Raw genomic sequence first — 20498 nt, 5'->3', positions numbered from 1 at the left:
GATCTGTAGAGGCATTTTCAAACATACGTGGAAATGAAAATATATAACCCTATTAGCATATATAAAATTTGTAATCTTAAAACTCATATCAGCTGAAATAATTTTATTAGCTATACTCAGATATTTCTTCTTTGATTGTCTTCAGGTTTAGATATTTTTGAGCTGAAATCGTTTTTAGGCTTTGAAGCTAAAATCTTTATATTGAAGTTTGTGGAATGTGAAATCACAATACTTTAGAATGTTGCCAAAGTTTCAGAAAAACGAGACTTAGGTTTGACCTGATGTGCTTGGTATCTCATTAGGCCTTTCATGCTTTGATATACTCTCCTGGCAGAAGTTTCCTGGTCTCACTCAGAGATAAGAAAACATTCTTTTCTGTGTCAAGCTTTACAGTGAAGTAAAAGTAGAGAAAGCAATGCTTCACTCAGAATTTTCTATTCAAGTTTTTTTTTCTTTTCTTAAACTTTAAAAGCTAAGAATGAAAATTTTCAAATATGGAGAACAACAAGTAATATAAAGTATTCCAATGTGTCCACCAATAAGATCTAACAAGTGAGAGTATTTTGCCTAAAGAAATAAAAACATTATAGAGACAGTGTACATGCTCCTGCTTCCCACTCTGTCCTATTTCTCTTTTTCTCCTCAGAGATAACCATTGTCTTCAGGTTGGTGTATATCCTTTCTTCCATCTAAGTAGGCTTTTACTATAGTTCCCCAAACAATATATACTTTTCTTTGAGTGCTTTAAAATTTTATATAAATAATATCACTTTATATACATTCCACAGTTTGCATTTTTTATTGAGGTAAGATTTAATGAAAATCACAGATCTTAAGCATACAGTTTGATGATATTTGATAAATATTTACACTCATGTAACCACTAGCCCAATCAAGATATAGAACATGGCCATTCACCCCAGAAAATTCCCTTCCAGTCAATCCCCACCCCAATAGACAAATATTTGATTTCTACCATGATACAGTAAATATCATTGTTCTTAAACTTTGCTAATTGCTATGGGACCTTTGCTGAATATCAGTTGATTGTACATGTGTGTCTAGTTTTGGACTGTTTAGTTCCCTTGATCTATTTGTCTATCATGCCAAGACCACACTAGATTGATCACCATAGCTTTATATTAAGTCATGAAATCACAAAATATGAGTCCTCCAACATTCTTTCATTTCAAGATAGTTTTAGATATGGTTAGGTCTTTTCAATTTCCATAAAAATGTAAAAATCAACCTGCCGATTTCTACCAAAGAATTATCTGGGATTTTGGTTAGGACTACATTGAATCTACACACCAATTTGGGAAGAATTCATATATTAACCGTATTGAGTCTCCCGATCCATGAACATGGTATACCTCTCATCTTTCTCTCACTGCTGCTTTTGTTGTTTTCAGTGTAGAGGTCTCACAAATCTTTTGCTAAATTTGTTCCTATGTAGTAAATGTTTTTTGATGCTACTGTAAAGAAAATTTTCAATTTTATTTTCTAATTGTTTGCTGCTGATGTATAGAAATACGATTGACTTTTCTATATCAACTTTGTATTCTGTGGCCTTTCTAAATTCACTGATTAGTTCTTGAATTTGTTTTGTAGATTAATCAAGATTTTCTATGTAAATAATCACGTCAACTGACAATAAAAGAAGTTTTACATCTTGTTTTCCAATCCATTGTCTTTATTTCTTTTATTTTTTTTCCTTATCGGCACTAGCTAGGACCATCAGTACGATGTTGAAAGGAGATAGTAAAAGTAGATATCTTTGCCTTGTTCTCAATTTTAGATGTAAAGTGTTCAATTTTTCACCATTAAGTATGATGTTAACTCTTAAGTATTCACACATGCCCTATATCAAGTTTATACATGTCCTATATCAAACTGAGGAATTAAATCAAATCAAAATCATTTTATTTTCAGATTTCTGAAAGTTGCTATCACAAATTGATTTTGAATGTTTTCAAATGCTTTATTTTATTAATTTAGTAAATTAAATTATATTGATTTTCAAATGTTAAACCAGCCTTGCATTTCAAGGATAAACCCCACTTAGTCATGATAACTATATTGTTGTATTTGATTTGAGTTTTAAAAGATTTCATGTCTATGTTCATGAGGGATATTGGTCTGTAATATCCTTTTCTGCTAATGTCAGGTTATTTCTAATTTGGGGTTCTTATAAATAGTCCTGTTATAAGCATTCTGGCATATTTTTTTGCTGCAATATTGCACCTTTAAGTTGGGTATATACCTTACAGTGTACTTTCTGAGTCAGAGGGTATGTGTATGTTTAATTTTAGTAAATCCTGCCTAATTGGTTGTGGCAATTTGCACCTCCACCATCAGGGCACAGTGTGTCACTGGAAGTGTGGGCTGTGAGCTATTTGCTCCTAGTCTGCAAAGAGGTAGGTCCAGAAACTGAGAGTGAGCATTTAGACACTTTTATAGAAATGTGCCATTGCTGTGGCATACAAATCCACAGTCAGCAGCCTTGTGTGACAGTGAAGACCGACACTGCAGATGTCACACTTGCATGATGAGGCCCAGGTAGCAGGAGCTCCATACTAGTCCTTCTCAGTGGCACAATATTTTGGTCTGAAATGCACTGGAAATTGAAAAAAAAGAAAGAATGCTGGTCCTTCACCACATACAGTTTAAGAAGCATTGGTGTGTGAGAATTCTGGTGGTTCCACACCTTTGCTAACATTCAGTCATTTTCATTTTATTCTTTCCTGTGTGTGTCCAGTTGTCTGGCCCTGTGATTTTAATTTGTATTTTTCCAATGACTAAGGAAGTCGTACACTTTTCATATGTGTATTGGTCATCTGTAGATCCTTTTGTGTGAAGTACCTATTCAAGTCTTCTGCCCACTTTCAAGGTTTATGGGTTTTTTTATTGACGTATAGTTGACTTACAATATCATGTTAGTTTCAGGTGTATAGCACAGCAATTCATAAGTATATGTGTATATATATATATAGATAGATAGATACACACATATATATTCTTTTTCAGATTCTTTTCCCTTATAGGTTATTACAAGATCTTGAGTATAGTTCCCTGTGCTATACAGTGGTCCATGCTGGTTATCTATTTTATATATAGTAGTGTGTATATGTTAATCTCAACCTCCTAGTTCAAGGTTTATGTTTTAAGTTTCCCCAAAGCACTTAACCTGGGCTCTTTCCTAAATACCACCCTCTCCCCCACCCCCCACCCCCGCCCCCCCATTTCTACGAGGCAGAAGGCGAGCAAAATATGGGACGGGTGAAAACCTGATTTAAAAGTGAGATTTTTCCGAGTTTATGCAGGTAATATTTACGAGCACCTACCATGGGCCAAGCACTGAGTGTGACCACAGGAATACTGTATTGAAACAAAACAGCCACATTCTTGTCCTGCAGCAATTTACACTCTAGTGGGGAGAAGACAAACAAGAAACTGATGACTTTGGATGGTGATGAACTGTTATGAAGAAAACAGGATAATGACAGAGTAACTGGGATGGGAGGATTCTTTGGCTAGAGTGGTGAAAGTTTCTCTAAAGCAATTTTATTCAAGCCTGAAACAGGATAGTGAGAAGAAGGCAGCCATATAACCATTATTGGAAAGAGCATTCCAAGAACAGAAAATGTCAGGTGCGAGGGGCCTGGCGTAGAAGCAAGTTGGCCCGAGTCTTGATTAGAGAGTACTCTCTTGTTTGGGTCAAACTTGGTACCATAGATGCCACACATGCCCAGTGCGGTGGACACCGGCGATGCTGCTCTCAGTTCCCCCTTTCTAGTTTTGTGCACCCCTCCCCAACCCTTGATGTGGGTCTACTGCCCAGGCTTGAGACTGGGTGAGTCTCTGAGGGACTGACCTTGGGTTACTGGAGTAGCTTTGCCCACACAGGTTGAGAACGGGGAGTATCTGGGGGTTACATTACCCCACTCATCACCCAGCAGCCCTAATCCACTGGTTGAAGGATATAGGAGCACAAAAGCCAGCTCCCTTGCCTGGAGTTGGGACAAATTAGGGTGTAATTTCGGCTTCAGAGAGACATGAGGGGTCAGGCTGCAGCTGAGACTTAGCTAGAAATTGCACCTCTGGTTGTCTTTTCCCCTATCCTTGCCAGGTTCTTCTGGGAGCACATCCTTAATACAACAGTTGCCATGCATTCTTATCCGAGAGTCTGTTCTTAGGGAACCAACTTAACACACCCTGATGCATGTTTTACAATGGTTTTTCTGTTTTGAGAGTATGTCTTTCTGCGGTACCAGGTAAGAGCATGTGCTGTGAAGCTGGGCAAACCCAGGTTTGAACCCCACTTCTATTCACTGACAGTTATCCAGAGCAGTTTGCCCACTCTCTCTGGGCCTTAGTTTCCTCAGTTAGAAAAGCGGCACAAAACTAGAGACATTTTAGGTTAATGGCTGCTGCTGTGAAGAACGCAGCACTTAGCACAGAGCCCGGCAAAAGTTCCACACTCAGGGCTATTATTGTGCAAACTTTCCAAACTTTATGAAAGAGCTCATAAAATGTGGCAAGACTTGGGTTGTATATCTTCAAAAATGCTCTGTGTCACCAGAATTTGGCCGGGGCCAGGGGAGGAGGAGGAGGGAGAGAACTAGCCTTTCTGGCACCTGCGAGGTGCCTCTAAACTTTTCATTTAATCCTGAGAGGCACCTGCCGAGAACAGAACGTTCTATTACAATTATTTTAAAGACCCGAACCTAAGATTCCAAAGAGGTTGGTTGCCTAAGGAGATACGATGTATAAGTCAGGTTCCAAATCAGGCCTGTTTGGATGGATCCCAGGCTGGGACCCCCATCCCCTTGTGGGCAGGGCTCTGTCTTTCCTTCCAGGTCCTTCCCCACAGAAGGCGTTGGTATCTGTTATTCGCGGGGGATGTCCAGTCCTGGCTGAGATGACTCCCGCCAGGCCAAGATGTCTACTGGCTGGCTCTAGGAATCCGTAACGCCTTGTGTGATGCTCTGAGGATGCACGGAACTCCCGCCCTTGGGCAGAGCCAGTCTTCAGCCCTTGGGCCGATGATGCAGGTGAGCTGGGACCACATTTGCAGTTGTCAGAGTCCACGCTCTCTCTCTTACTGTGCTCCCCTGGAGCCCTCAGCCCGCCAGCTGCAACTCTGGCCCTCCAGGATCCCTCTGAAAGTGAGATGGGGTTTCAAGGCAGGAGGATGATGGTGCCACATCTGCAGGCAAGTCAGAGCCCAGAGGCGACAGCCTGCTCTGCAGAGTCTGAAACCCCAGGTGCAGATTATAGACAGGGAAGGATGGGGGGCGGGGGCTTGGCTGAAAACCCCTTCACCGCCCCCGCTGCACTATGTAGTCAGGGCGAGCAAAACAGGTCCAGGAACTATGAATTCTGGGTCAGCTGGGACAGCTCTAGGGACAGTGACCCATTCCTGCCTTCTCAGTTTCCCATTGGGGGGGATCCAAACTCATTCCTCTGAGACTAACCCTCCCTTCCAAATGCAATCCTTCCACAAGCTGGGGCAGACTTCCAAATGTTCCAAGAGACATTTTAGGTCCTGGGGTGATGGAATCTTGCTCCCTTACAGAACATTGGCTTACTTACCCTCTCAATTCCCCCAGGACTGGGTTCTCCGTCAGGGGTGGGGAGACCCAGGCAGAACTCAGACGCGGGAGGGCTGCAGGTCTCGTCCCAGGGGGCACCCATGCGCACAGCTCTGCACCCAGCCGGTGCCCGCGCGGCTCCGGCGCCCCTCGCCGTCCTCCTGGGGCTGCGACGGGCGCCCCAGCTCTGCCACCGGGGAGCGCGGGCCCTACAGCGTCTGCATTAAAGCGTGTTCTTCTTTTTACACCTACTTTGCGTTTTCCTTCCTTCACTTCAGCAACTGCATCCTGTCGCGGGTTTCTCGGCAAAGCTTGCTTTCTTTTCAACGTAGCCCACTTAATTGAGAGCAGATTCAAACCCATCCTGCGTTTCAGTCTTGCCCCCAAACCTGCCAAAGGAGAATCGCCTTAAGGAACAGGTCACGTTCATAGAAATAGAAAGTCAGCCTGGGTGTCAGTGTCACGGAGGAGATCTCTGCTCTGGCCGCCACAGGTACATTTCCATCAGGCTCAGACACAGGGTCACCTGCTGGTAGAAAACAGGACCGAGAGAGTCACGTGGGTTTTCGTACAGTCTTCCCGAATCCTGCGTGTGTGCAGACCCAGCTGCCTGCGGTTTTGCTTTACAGCAGCTTTCACTGTGGGAGCTCGGAGATGGGGCTTTGGGTGCCCAGGCAACAGGACAGGAAGAAGATCCGTGCCAGTTCTTAAGGACAGCGACCAGATGGGCAGGGACAGGGTGGGCAGACCCCTGTGAGAGCCCTCGGAGCAGGTGTGCTCTTACCTCCCATTTTGGAGTGACTTCCACTGTGCTCTGTGAAGTTTCATCTAAACAAAATATTTCTTTTGTTAAGGGCTTTCTGCATACCCAGGCCTTCTGGCTGCGTGAGAGTTTGACCTCCCAATCCTCCAGACTGAGCATTTGGCTGTCTGCTGGTATTTTTAGTAGAAGTATAAAAAGAACCTCAAAAAGTTTCAGCTGGGGTGAGAGTGGGAGCACCCGGGTGCCAGCGCACAGGGAGTTGAGCCACAGAACCAACGCCATGAGAAGCAGAAAGCAAAACAAAAGCCACAACCCTGCACGTTACTGGGGGGAAAAGCTCAGCACGGTTTTAAAAGTGAAAGTTTAAGTCATTGTCTTATGCCTGATTTATGTAAATAGGGCAGTAGGTGATTATTATATGGAACACATTTTTAGGTCCACCCCCATGGATGGAACTCCAGCTACCCACTTCTAGATAAGGAAGTAGATTTCAATAATAAAAATAAAGAACTATTTGCTAAATTCACCTCTGTAAAGGACATTACCAAAAGACATGTATGATGCCTCTAATGTGTGCCTGGCACTGGGTGTGATTCAGAACATCATTTTCATTAGATTTTCAAGGTTTTTGGACCTAAAGTCCTTTACAAGTAAAAGTATTTAAATAAACTCTACTAAAATCTATTACAAGACTCTTTCCCTCACTTTGATTGTATACGCTGTGGTACAGATTCATTGCTCCCATACCAAAATTGTTACTTCTGTTTTGGAGGAATTAACAAAGACAACCCAGGCTTAGTAAATCAACACCGAAGTTCAGAAGTTCAGAGCAATTTGTCTTGGGAACAAAGTCTTCCCTAGAGCTACGAGGCATTCAAAGGAATTCTTGGTGTTAATGGGATTATTAAAGATATACCTGAGACCAGATAAATATTTGATGATTTTGCAAAGCACTAGGGTTTCTTTGCCGTTTTCTTTAAATCTGCTGACACATCTCCCCCCCGGGGTCTGGACCTCGTAGCTTCATTAAACTTTGCAAATGAAGGCAGGCTGGGGTTTCCCAAGAGTGTGCTTGTGTGGGAGAGCTTGGCCGGAAATGACAGATCGGGGTTTACAAGAGGGGTGTGTGTGCGCGGGTGCAAGTGTGTGCGTGCATGCAAGCATGTGTGTGTGTGTGTGTGTGTGTGTGTGCGCGCGCGCAGAGAGGGGGTGGCTGGGGGAGGGAGGGAGGAGATGCGGGTTACAAAGCTGCCATCTAGAGGCCGCCTCCCTGCAGTGTATATAACGCAAGTCTGCAGCCCGAGAGCTCACACTTCCTGCAAAGTGCTCAGCCCTAAGGCAGTGAGCGCAGGAGCTGGGAAGGCGAGCCCTGAGCCCTAAGCCGGAGCGGAGCCCAGCCGGGAGGTAAGGAAACTGTGCTGGGTCAGCAGCCTTGCTTAGAAAGGAAGGGAGGTTGGCGGGCAGGGGCTCTGCTCTTAAGCTAATGGTCTTTTTCAGAGCTCTTCTTTTTTATAAGCTGTGATGGGTGTTGGAGAGTCTGCAGGTCTGGTTTCTGAAAGCACAGGCTGCGTGTTGCAGGGCTGCATCGCAGAGTGCGGTTGTTAACTTGGGGCTTCACCTTGGCTGCAGAAAGTAAAAAGGGCAGTTTTCTGAAGTGGAAGGCACTCTGTGTGTGTGTGTGTGTGTGTGTGTGTGTGTGTTTGTTGGATTGAGGAATCTGGGGTTTATTTGCAAGCAGAGAACTTCACAAGAAGGCAGACTGTCCATTCAGCTTGCTCAAAGTTGGCATTGGGATCAGTTTGGCACCGCTGCCTACCTGTTTTGCTTCTGGTATATCGCTTCTGGTATATCCACTGGGAAATAGAATTGGCAGTGAATGTGTAATTCCAGAAAGATGTACCATGTATGAAGAGGCATCCTTGAGCGAAGAAGAAAACTGGGCTGAGAATCTCTTTGGGTTCAGAGTGGGTTTGAATTCACTGCTTTGGAGGATTACCAGAGCCTGTAAGTCCGGAAGCTGTAAGGGTGAATGTTAAATACAGCTCGGTGGTCTTGTCTCTTGACTGCATCCCTCCTGATCTAATTTGAGTATCTATTGTTCGCTCAGAAGGTGTTAAATCCAACTTCAGCTGGAAAAAAAAGGCACACACACAAGTCTAGGATTTTGCAATTTAATTATACTCTTGAAGTAAAACATGAATTTTGTTAGCCCGCATAAAGGTCTGAGGGGTGACAGAAAGTAAAAACTTTGCAGTGAGGTCAGGGTTGGGTGGTTAGCCAAGACTTGTAAGTTCCAGGGAGAATGAGAAGTTGTAAAAGTCAGACTGGCTGTCTCTCTTCTTTTTTCTTTCTTTCTTTCTTTCTTTTTCTTTTTCTTTTTCTTTCTTCCTTCCTTTCTTCCTTTCTCTCTCTCTCTTCCTTCCTTCCTTCCGTCTGTCCTTCCTTCTTTCTTCTTTCCTTCCTTCTTTTCTCTCAATTCATTTGCTCACACCAGGATAATTACGTTTTCCAGATGTAGAAGAGGCCTCCCTGAAATGGTTTACAGCCCTTTGAAGGTATTTGATGCCCTGACATCCCCTGAAACTTCATTCTGCAAAATCTCAATGTGGTAACTTTTTTTTTCTTTTTAAATGTGCCGATGCTGCCTTTGTGTCCCTTTATTTATTCCAGGAAAATGCAGAGATCAAATAGGCTTGCCTAGAAAGGAAAGTGGAGGCTGCTGGTGTCTGTGCCTAACTTCCCGTAGATTTTAAATGGATAAACTGCTTGCCCTTCTTTCATCAGCCCTTGAGCTTACCCAGATGCAGAGCCTTTTTCTGAAGCAGAGTTGCACATGGGAGCTCTAGCTTGGAAACAATTTGTTCTTTTTTCCCCAGTCTCTGCCATAAACACTCCAGTGTGCACACAACTGCGGAGCCTGATGCCACAACCTCCTGGAAACCGGGGTGGGGGAGGAGGGCTGCACAGGATTAGAGTGGAAGAGCAAAAGAAAATTGAGAAATGCCTGTATTTTGCCACCCATCTGATTTTTTTTAAAGGGGTGTGCATTGCAGTCGTAGTTTTAAAAAAGTTCCAGAAAGTACAGCGCAGGCAGCATGACGATGCTTAACTGAGTCAGGACTTCGGAGGTGAGGTTATCCCATATTAACAGCAAGTCTTGAAAAAATTGGAGAAGGTATTATGGTTTCTAATCAGGTCCAGAACAGGCAAAGTATAGGCTTTCTGGATGAAAAAAAAAAAAAAAAAAACCCAAACAAAAAAACCTACTTAATCAGGAACAGTGGCTTTTTGTGTGATCACTCCAGGCAGAGAGGCTCCCGTTTTCCAGGAGACACGAGGGAAGTTGGTCACTCAAACCTGAGACTGAAAGAGAGTCATTCTGTGAGCCCCAAGAGTAACTCAGGGCTTGCGATGGTTCTCAGTGATTTTGCAGAACACAGATGGAATTTGGGGCTAGAAAGTATTTGTACTTTTCATACAGGCAACCAAGGAGCTTGGTTTTACTCAGGAGCAAAAACAGTATCAGAAGCGCTTCCAATCGAATTGCATGTATGTAGGTGGAACTTTGTGTGTCATGTCAAGTGTTTTTAAATTCCAGGAAATTGTAGCTCTGGGACACATATGTTTTATTAAAGTAAAAGCAAGCAAGCAGAAAAAAAGAAAGGAAGGAAAAAAGGGGGAGTCCTCTGACTTTGAATACTTAATGGTTTTCTGCAGGGAATCTTTGATACTTTGGTTACATAAGAATCAACTAGCTTAGAATTGGAAAAAAACAAACGTTGCTTGGTTCTTAAAGTGATGAGAGAATTACATATTTTTATAGTGAAAATTTTGCTGAGCCCCAAGTAGGTTTGGAAGCTGACCCCTTTTTTTTGTTCCAAGCATTTAAAGGTGGAGGGGCTGAGACCACCTCAGGTGGCCTTGGACCGCTCTTGGTCAAGGGACAGATAAAGGTGCAGGGTGCCGCATGGGGAACACATGGTGAGGGCCCTACCAGCCAGCTGGCTAGCATCTTCCACTTCTCTTATTGTAACAGAAAACTTCGCCGGGTCTTCCCTTAATTTTGTCTAAGATTGCGTCCTGTTCTCCTGGGAACCCCGTTGTGTGTAGCCAGAGGTGAGTGGCTGTCCTGGGCTGGCTGACCTCCCACTACCTCATCCTGATATTAAGCTGGGTGGGAATTAGGGCTCTGGTTACACATATCAACCCAGACGGCTGCTTTTGTGCCGTGGGAATCTCTGGATCTGCCCTTCTGGGTCCAGCACTGCTTCCCTGTTGGGCTGCTAAGCACAATAGAACAGATCAAGTTTCTGGATGTGGGGTTCGTTTTATCTCCCCAAATACTTACAGTGGACAAGGCTGCCCTGTGTGTCAATGTGTAGTGTGTCTGAGGACTCTGGAAATAGGTAGCCCATATCTGAATTAGGGTTTGGATTTTTCTTTCTCTCTCTCTCTCTCTCTCTATTATTTTTTTAAGTTCTCAAGGGATTCAGAGCAATTCTTTACTTGTGTAAAATAAGCAGTCAGGACAGCATTGTTCTATCTGGGCCACACGGGGTGGGGACACACCGCCCCCTTTCTGCTCTCAGCCCCAGCAGGTGGCCTCCCAAGCTTGGGCTGAAGCTTTCCTGGACATTCCCGTAGAGGTAAATGCAGTATTGGTAAGAAGTGCAACAAACCCCAGTGACCTGCAGTTTCCTAATGACCTTTACAGATGATGCGGGCCCTCTTTATGCAGATTGCACTGGGCTGAGTAGTGGAAAGGGCAGGGCTTTCACAGGAGACCAGAGGCTGAGTGCCACTGGAGAGCCCCTGGGGAGTGGGGAGAGTGAAAAGAGCTGGTATGAGCCACACCACTGAGATTGCAGGTCCTGCTGCCCGTCTGACCTCAGTTTCCAGGTGCCCAGCAGTGAGATTAGCTGAGCTGGGTGATCTTGTTAGGACAACACTGAGTTGCTCCGTGAAATTCCATCCTGGGAGGACACAAGTCCCAATTGCAGAAGACCAGTAAAGAAGGCCACCTGCAGGCAGGGGTCCTGGAGGGTCCAGAGGGCCCCTTGGCATCCGAGCTGGTGCCCCGGGCGGCCTGGCCCGTGTTGGCCTCTCTGCACGGCATCCTGGTGCTTGCCTCCAGTCCGACCTGCACCCAGCCTCCAGCGCAAGCCTTCTCCGTGGTTTGTGTCACCTCTTTCCTCCTTTTCTGCCCCAAAGCCAGTCCCTTGCTCAAGGCCTTGGTGGCTCCTGCGTGGACAGGCCCCGCCTGACTGTTTCAGCCAGATTCGGTGACCCTCGTCATGGCATATCCCTGAGCATCCCACCACCCCCTTTCTCCTTGGGGGTCCCCATCAGCCACCAGGGTGGAAATCCCTCACCACTGTGCTCAAGGGCTGTCCAGCACCGCCCTCCTGCCTTCCTGAGCCTCTCGGTTACTTGGCGAGTTCCTGGGGGCAGGCGGGTGGGATGATTCCAGTTTGTTATGCCCCAGAGCAGTGCCCCTCACAGAAGGGGCTCCACAAACATCTGGGGACCTAGAAACCAGCGATGTTTATCTTAGCTCCGTAAGGATTTCAGAAAAGTCTCTTCTGGGCCTCCGTTTCCATTGATAACCTCAGATTTCTGGTCTTGGGGGAGCTTCATTCACTGTCGATTCATTGACTATGAATTCATTGAACACCTACTTTGTCCAGGTGCCATTGCTGGCTGCTCTGTACACAGAGAGTAAGACGTTGTGGGGTGGGAGCTTGAGGAGGAGGGGAGACACGCCAGTAGCCCAGTGACACAGACCGGAGATGCGTGGCCGGGCTGGGAGAAGGCGGGAGAAACAGAGGGGATATTTGGGATGGAATTTATTGGGGGCGGGAGGGGCTCAGGGGTTGGTCGGGAAGGGTCTTCCGGGACTGTGATGGGACATTGCAAACATACTGAAGGCAGTTTTGGGGAACACCGGCCAGACACCTGAACACGTGGCAGTCTGTGTCCTGGAGGGAATGACTTTTGGCCAGTGAAAGGACATATTCCTTGCAGGCCACACTGCCACCCCATGGGGACCCTGAACTTGGAGATTTTCATTCTGGCTTTGCCCCCAGCTGGCCTGGTGAGCGCAGGGCAACCCTTTGGAGGCAGCTGAATGTGTCAGGCTGCTTGAAGTGGTTGCCAAGGATACTTGACTGATGAATAATAAGCCTGAGAAATGAGTGGTGCATCTCCCTTCCACCATTTGGGGATGCGAGTGGCAGATGAGTTACAGACCCCAGGCCGGTGGGGGAGGCGGGATGGACGGACGCTGGTCCTCCATCCTCAGGCTGTAGGAAAATCCACTTCCTGTCCTGGCGGAAGTGTGATGCTCTCCAGAAGCAGGTGTTGGGCATGGAATCTATGGGAAGTGATCCCTGGAGGGGGGTTCGGTGAGATAAAGCAGTACGTGTTGGGGAAAAGGGAATGAAAAGTGATGATTACTGCTTTGTTCTCAGTGGGATCTCCCTGGTCTAGAAAAAAATGGACCGTGAATCTTTATTGTTCTGGGGAACATTCCTCCCTCTATTCACATTTACAGAATTCTTGATGGCAAGTTTCAAATCATACAGAAGTGTATAGAGTAGAAACTACAGTTCCCCTTTGTCCCCTCATCCCACACTCCCAGCCCAAAGTTATACTTACTACAGATCTTTTTCCCATTCCTTTACACGCATATATTTATCTATAAAAATACACATAATTTTGGGTTTTTTTAACATACATGAGATTATGGTATATGTATAAGTGTAACTTTCCACATTCGTAAAAGTAGGTTTCCTATTTCTTTGTACAGCTGTATTATATTCCAGACAGTGGTTTGTTGTCCTCCATGGGTAGACACTTATGATGTCCCTAGTTTTTTGCTTGTTTATAAATAGTGCTTCAGTAAGCATTTTTGCATGTACATGTGGGGACCTGGGAATATATATTTTGAGAGGAGAACGTGTGAACTTGTAAAATTAAACAATGGTAAAAATCTTTTATTCCAAGCCCCGATTTTTTCCTTCCATCAGGAATCTTTATGCAGATGTTATGACCTGTGTCAGAAGTGGTCTCTCATTCTCCTGTCCACCCCGGTGGGGGGCCTGGCCCACAGGGAGGCAGGCAGTGGGCAGGTGGGACTAACACCCAGAAGTCCCTCCTCAGCTCTGGCCCAAGCTGACGGGAACAGAACTGCTGGTTTATTCCAGCAGAGGGGGTCAGGTCCCAGTGGATGAGGGTGTCTGCTCCAGGCCCTGGGGTCCGCAGCCCGCCACACGGCTGGGAGGTGTCACTGTGTGTACGAGGAGTGTCAGGCCTGCAGGTCCTTCCCGGTTGGCACAGGCACTCCATAGTGGATGGGGTGATCCCCACTCTCGCTTTTCCTGGAGATGAGACTCTGGTGCAGGATCTCAGGGGCTTTGAGTGGCCCCAGGGGGTCGGTGGGAAGCCTCCCTCACCCCCTCCTCCCTCAGGTTTGGCCAGGTCTTGGGGAACCAGGGGCCTGGGTCGATATTTCGTAGTTGCTGTGTCACGTCTTTGTTCGGGTCAGGAGCTCTGAGAGCATCACTTGTTAAAACCTAAGCCAGTGACTTAGGAAGATTTTTGTCTTCAGTGGGGCGGCGAGGGGCGCACACCGTTAGCCCCAGACCTCCAGGACACATGCTCAGATGGCCACGGACCACATTGGACGTAACATGGCAGATTGTCTTTATATCATAATATTCTCTTTTCTGGAAAGAGCCCTTGTTTGTTTCCAAAACAGAATGCATGTAAAATACTAAATGACTGAAGCTACGCTATCATCTGGCTTTCTGTCCATTTTTTTCCCTCTTTGGCTTCCCACTGAAATCCGGGAAGGATGGGATTACTGCACTGCTTGTTTAACCTCCTCTCTTGGTGCTTCTCTTCCTTCTCTGGAGCCTCTGCCCTGGGGTCGGGGTGGGTGGGTTCCCCAGCAGAAGGCTGGTGGTCAAGGTGTGGACCTCTGGCTTCATCTCCTGGGCTGATGGGTGATCAGTGATGGATGATCGGTGATTGATGATCGGTGATGGATGATTGATCAGTGGGGCCAATTGGCTTTCTTTTTTTTTTTTTTTTCTTGCGGTACGCAGGCCTTTCACTGTTGTGGCCTCTCCCGTTGCGGAGCACAGGCTGCAGACGCACAGGCTCAGCGGCCATGGCTCACGGGCTTAGTTGCTCCGCGGCATGTGGGATCTTCCCGGACCGGGGCACGAACCCGTGTCCCCTGCATCGGCAGGTGCACTCTCAACCACTGGGCCACCAGGGAAGCCCGGCCAATTGGCTTTCAAGCTCCAGTGAGGAGCCCCCCAGACTCTGCTCTCCCCTCAGCCCTTTCTGGAAGATTCCCTCATGCTGTCCAGGAGCGAGGGGAAAGGACGGCTGCAGGGAGTGATGTGCCTGGTTCACAAGTAACATTTTGGGCTCAGAGGACCAGTGATCACTAAATCAGGTTTTCATCACCCAGAGGGCAGAAACCAAAGGACCGATTCAGGGTCCCTGAGCCCTTTCCCACCTCGGCTCTGGCTCAGGGAACACCGAGGGTTGGCCCAGCCCCAGTGGTGTGAGTGCGGACGGTCTGTTGTGTGGGAGAAGTGGGGTCCTAGAGGGACACAGACACCTGACATTTCCCCGAGGTCCCCTGTGTGCATGCGTCCCTCTGTCCACACTGAGCAGTGCCCCGCCACCTGGACCCTGCAGGGCACAAGAGTGTCCCAGCAAGCGGAATGACTCCTTGGGTTGAAGACAGAGGTGAGGACATGGCATCCAAGTCAGGCCAACAAAAGCTGGGGATCCTTCCTTTTCCTCCAGCCCCTGTGAATGACCCAAACTACAGGGTTTCTGGTTGTGTCCGCCGAGACCTACTAGGGCTGTGCCAGCGCAGGCAGACGAAAGAGCCCCAGCTAGGGCCCAGCCCACTTTTGCCCACCTCTGTGGGGCTGTGGCTCGTCCTCTAGCTGCTCTGCAGGGACTCGGGTCAGATGAGGTCACGGGGTGAAAGCGCTTTATAAAACTAAGCCATGCTGCAAATGTGTTTCATTTTAAGGCAATGGGGGAAAAGTGTCACCACGCTAGAGCCAGGCAGGAGAGGAAAGTGCAAATCCTCTGTTGCCCTCCTCTGGGGTCGGGGTGCAGCGGGCACAGCCAGCTGCAGGCAGGTGAGCAGCCCGGGCAGCGGGAGGGGCAGTGGTACCTTGAAGGCTTGGTCTGGGGGTGGCTGCCCGCCCTGAGGCCCATCCAGTGGGCCGGGGGCCTGGCTTCTCAGAGGCGTCCTCTGTGTGTCCACGTCCTCTTGGGGTCCTGGAGCTGCATCTTAGGACAGGGCATTCCAAAGTCTCTTAACGCGAGGAGTTTATTTGTCCTAACTTGACCTGGCTGACTCTGCGTGGGTGCGCTACAGGTCAGGTCTTGGGACAAGTTGGTGGTCCCAGGGCCCGAGGGTCCTCCTGGTGGGGTGACTGAGGACCACCAGGCTTCCCGGTTGCAGGGCCCACGGTTCCAACCACCTCCTGGGAGGTCCAGCCGTCTCCATCAGCAGCAGGGGACACTGAGGCGTGGTCAGGTCACCAGGAGGGGAACCAGCGGCCACTTACAACCCACAGAGGAGAAGGGAGAGGAGCCTGAGGGCTGTCTCCCTAAATGGAATTCAAGAGCAGGTCCTGTGCCGTGAGTTTGGAGGCAGCCCTGGGACGCAGTAGACGGTCTTACTTCTTGGGATTCTGTTCATGAAGCCTGGGGGTGAGAGCATCAAACTGCGCTCTCTGCGCGGCTCCTGCATCTCCTCCAGGGCAGGACGTTTCCCGTCAGCTGGGAAGAGTCAGTTTTGAACGTGGAGCAAAAGCTAAGTGAGCCTGTGCTTTCTAATAGATAAAGAGAGGGGGAGGGGCAGGGATGAAGTTTTGAGCTTCCGTTAGGTTCTGTCTTAGGCCCGTGAATTCTTAGGTAGCTCCGTGAGATGCGTGCTGGTGTCCTGAGAAGGCAGCGGCAAATGACAGGTTAGCTCGTCTCAAATTAAACACTAATGAGTGAGGAACCTGAATCCCAATCCAGGAAGGTCTGATCGCCAGTTGGGTGCTTTCCCAGCTGGGTCTCTGCAGACCCTTAGCCCGGTCACCTGGGCACTGACCCAGGGACCATAGTCCTCATCCTCTGGGAGCTCTTATATGTGGCCTGGAGCCCACTTTATTTTTTTTTAAATAATTAATTAATTTATTTTTGGCTGCGTTGGGTCTTCGTTGCTGTGCACGGGCTTTCTCTAGTTGCGGCGAGCGGGGTCTACTCTTCGCTGCCGTGCGTGGACTTCTTACTGCGGTGGCTTCTCTTGTTGCAGAGCACGGGCTCTAGGCGCATGGGCTTCAGTAGTTGTGGAGCATGGGCTTAGTTGCTCCACGGCATGTGGGATCTTCCCAGACCAGGGCTCGAACCCGTGTCCCCTGCGTTGGCAGATGGATTCTTAACCCACTGTGCCACCAGGGAAGTCCTGGAGTCCACTTTAAATGAACTTGGAAAATAAGCTTGACTCGTGGTCAGTCATTACCCGCAACAGGTGAAAAGGAAGCACATACTCCTTACTCTAGGTGCTAACTCCCATCAGGGCACCCTCAGGTTGAATAGTTTCATTTTACATCTTCCTTCCCATAGTCATGCAGTGAGGCTGCCATCCCATGGCAGGTGGTGGAGGTATTTCAGGGCCCTTGGGTGGACCAGTCAGCAGAAGACAGCCCTGGGCAGTTCTCGAAGCTGGTGTTTGTGGGGGAATCATTTCCAGGCATAGTGGAGCCTCGGGCCTGAGTTCTCCATGGGTGTTAAAATGGTGACAACTGAGAGTGTTGACCTCATGCCGGGTCAGCAGGGAAGACGAGAAAAGTCAGCCCCTCAAGAGAAGCAGCAGGTGGTGGTTTTTGTGCTTTGGGTCTTGGCACCAGTTACTCTTGAAGCAGTTGGACAAAGAGAAGATGGAAAACTAGGCAATGGCCCACACTTTGAGACAGGTGGTTGGTTGCCCTGAGTTGTGAACCACATGGCAAAGTCAGAGGCTGCAGGTTTGGGGTGCAGGGAAACTGCAGGGCATACCATACGCTGCCCGCATCTTCAGGGGCCTCCGGACTGCAAACCGCAGTGGACCTGAGACAGGCGCGCAGGACACTTGTAATACACCAGTGCCAAGAACGGATCCACCCCACCACTCTTGGGGACATAGGTGAGATGGCTCTGCCATCCCCGCCAGAGAATGAGCTGGCCCTCAGCACTACTGGGCCTGAGGCTCGGTACCTGATGTTCCCCTGGCCTCTGGACTGTGTCGGTTTCACACCCTGGGCACAGCCAGGCTGGCGATGTCTTGAGAACACAGCCCTGCAAAGACAGAGAAAGCAAACATTGTCTCTCTCTTTGAGAGAGATGAGTTTAGATTCACAGGGATTTGGAATCTGGGTGTGTTTTCTTTTGCAGATTCCGTTGTGCCTGGTTTCTTCTCTCCTTTCTTTGCAAAGATACTAGGGAACTACCGGGAAACCGCCGAGCACACAGGGGGCACTGGGAAAGTGTTTTACAGATCTGGCGTGTTTGCTAATGGAGCCGTTCTGGTCTTCCACCCTTTCATTTGCTTTTGCACGTAGGCCGTTTGATCGCTGCCCGTGACACCATGGATCTGCACGTCTTCGACTACTCGGAACCGGGGAACGTCTCCGACATCAGCTGGCCGTGCAACAGCAGTGACTGCATCGTCGTGGACACTGTGCAGTGCCCCAGCACGCCCAGCAAGAACGTCCTGCCGTACGCGCTCTCCTTCATTTACACCTTCATCTTTGCGGTCGGCGCGATCGCCAACTCCGTGGTGGTCTGGGTGAACATCCAGGCCAAGACCACGGGCTACGACACGCACTGCTACGTCTTGAACCTGGCCATCGCCGACCTGTGGGTGGTGGTCACCATCCCGGTCTGGGTGGTCAGCCTCGTGCAGCATAACCAGTGGCCCATGGGCGAGCTCACGTGCAAGGTCACGCACCTCATCTTCTCCATCAACCTCTTCGGCAGCATCTTCTTCCTTACGTGCATGAGCGTGGACCGCTACCTCTCTGTCGCCTACTTCACCAACACGTCCAGCCGCAAGAAGAAGATGGTGCGCCGCGCCGTGTGTGTCCTGGCGTGGCTCCTGGCCTTCTGTGTGTCCCTGCCCGACACCTACTACCTGAAGACTGTCACGTCCGCTTCGAACAATGAGACCTACTGCCGGTCCTTTTACCCCGAGCACAGCGTCAAGGAGTGGCTGATCAGCATGGAGCTGATCTCCGTGGTCCTGGGCTTTGCCCTCCCTTTCTCCATCATTGCCATCTTCTACTTCCTGCTGGCCCGAGCCATCTCCTCCTCCAGCGACCAGGAAAAGCACAGCAGCCGGAAGATCATCTTCTCCTACGTGGTGGTCTTCCTCGTGTGCTGGCTCCCCTACCACGTCGTGGTGCTACTGGACATCTTCTCCATCCTCCACTACATCCCCTTCACCTGCCAGCTGGAGAACTTCCTCTTCACGGCTCTGCACGTCACGCAGTGCCTGTCCCTGGTGCATTGCTGCGTCAACCCCGTGCTCTATAGCTTCATCAACCGCAACTACAGGTACGAGCTGATGAAAGCCTTCATCTTCAAGTACTCGGCCAAAACGGGTCTCACCAAGCTCATCGATGCCTCCCGAGTGTCGGAGACCGAGTACTCGGCTTTGGAGCAAAGCACCAAGTGATGCGATCTGCACGGCCTCCGGGACGTGTGTGCCGGCTCCCAGCAGGGCACTGGGCTGCGTCATTTTCCACAGTAAAGCAAAGTGGCTTCAGGCTTGATGCTGCAGTTTCGTGAAAAGGGGAACATGTGTCCCTGTGGCTCCTTTCTCTCTCTCTCTCGTGCCAATGTGGCTGTCTGTCGTGTGGCCGTGTGTCCCGACGGAGTGGCACCCACCATGCGGGGCTGTGCTGAGCAGTCCCCACTGCTTGTCACACCAGCTGCGGAACGGGCTTGCCTGCACTTCTGTAAAATAGGACTTTTCTGTGCTCCCTGAAGGTTTTATATGGTGGTTTGTATTTAAATCTTGAGACTTTATTTTTCTCACTCTTGATGTACCTTCTAAATGTATTTGAAAGTTTAAATATATTTTAAATATTGTATGGGAGGTATAATGCTGACATATATTCAATGTTGTAGTTTTGAGATTAGTTTGACTTCCGTTTTGACTAAGGATGACATTAATTGTTAGCTGTTTTGAAAGTGTATATATATATATATATATACACACACAAATACACATACATATAAATATATATATATAAATATATGCCAGTCTTGGCTGAAATGTTTTATTTACGATAGTTTTATATCTGTGTGGTATTTTGGCCCGGTCTGGGATATGGAACGAAAACTGCTCTGTAATGCAGTTTGTGACATTAATATTATTGTAAAGTTATGTTGAAAATAAAGAAAGCAACACTACTCCAGTCTGTAACATGGCACACAAAACGAACCTTGTATTTCAGAGAATTCTTTCCATTTGTAAGTTATTTTTTTTAATAAAGATTTTTTTTTCCTAAAAAGGCATTCGGGTCTAAGTTTTAAGAGCATGTTTGGCATTAGGTGGCATGTTTGACAATAATACAAATATTTACAGCATAGATGATCCACCTAATAAATGTGTTTAAAGAAAAAAGTACTACCATAAAGGCAAAGCCTAAGAGATTAACTTGGATGAAATGATATAAAAGGAGAAAAATTTGAGTGTGAGTGTTTTATTTATTTATTTATTTTTAATTCATGCCCTGTGTTTGAGGGAAGGGAGATGGCTGGTAGGTGCCCCTGTCAACACAGAGTTGGTACAGAAATGTCCCCACCTGCTGTCTGCCCAAAGGGTTTGGGTCCCAGAACTGATCCTCGTATATGCCCCGTGTTCCCCCAGGCCACACGACATGGGCCTTGAACCGTCCCTGCCAAGGTTCTGTGGTTTAAATTCTTTCTCTTTCTCTGGTCAAAACAGACTCTTCATTTAACAGTTAACCCATCCATGACCCTCTTCTTCCAGCCTTGCAGTGAGTAAATTCCTGGCCTGTGCATCACCAAGTAAACCCACTTTACTAGTAGTTTGAAAGAGCGAT

General features: G+C 48.0%; 1 protein-coding gene across 3 annotated transcripts; it reads left to right on the top strand.

Annotated features, from left to right (window-relative positions):
• Positions 1–7669: 7669 nt before the first annotated feature.
• On the top strand, positions 7670–20111 carry ACKR3 (atypical chemokine receptor 3). Of its 3 annotated transcripts, XM_082631081.1 has the most exons (3): positions 7670–7761; positions 8870–8912; positions 17988–20111. In XM_082631081.1, exon 3 carries the CDS (start codon positions 18014–18016, stop codon positions 19100–19102), a length of 1089 nt encoding a protein of 362 aa, XP_082487207.1. In that variant the 5' UTR covers positions 7670–7761; positions 8870–8912; positions 17988–18013; the 3' UTR covers positions 19103–20111. The 3 variants fall into 3 exon arrangements, with proteins under 3 accessions (XP_082487207.1, XP_082487206.1, XP_082487208.1); XM_082631080.1 differs by lacking the exon at positions 8870–8912; XM_082631082.1 differs by lacking the exons at positions 7670–7761; positions 8870–8912 and adding an exon at positions 8944–10473.
• Positions 20112–20498: the final 387 nt, after the last annotated feature.

This window comes from Mesoplodon mirus (genome assembly GCF_964341445.2).
Source record: "Mesoplodon mirus genome assembly, chromosome: 8".
Classification (NCBI taxonomy): Eukaryota; Metazoa; Chordata; class Mammalia; order Artiodactyla; family Ziphiidae; genus Mesoplodon; species Mesoplodon mirus.
Note: the sequence above shows the minus strand (reverse complement) of the source record. Positions and strands in the feature narration are given on the sequence as shown.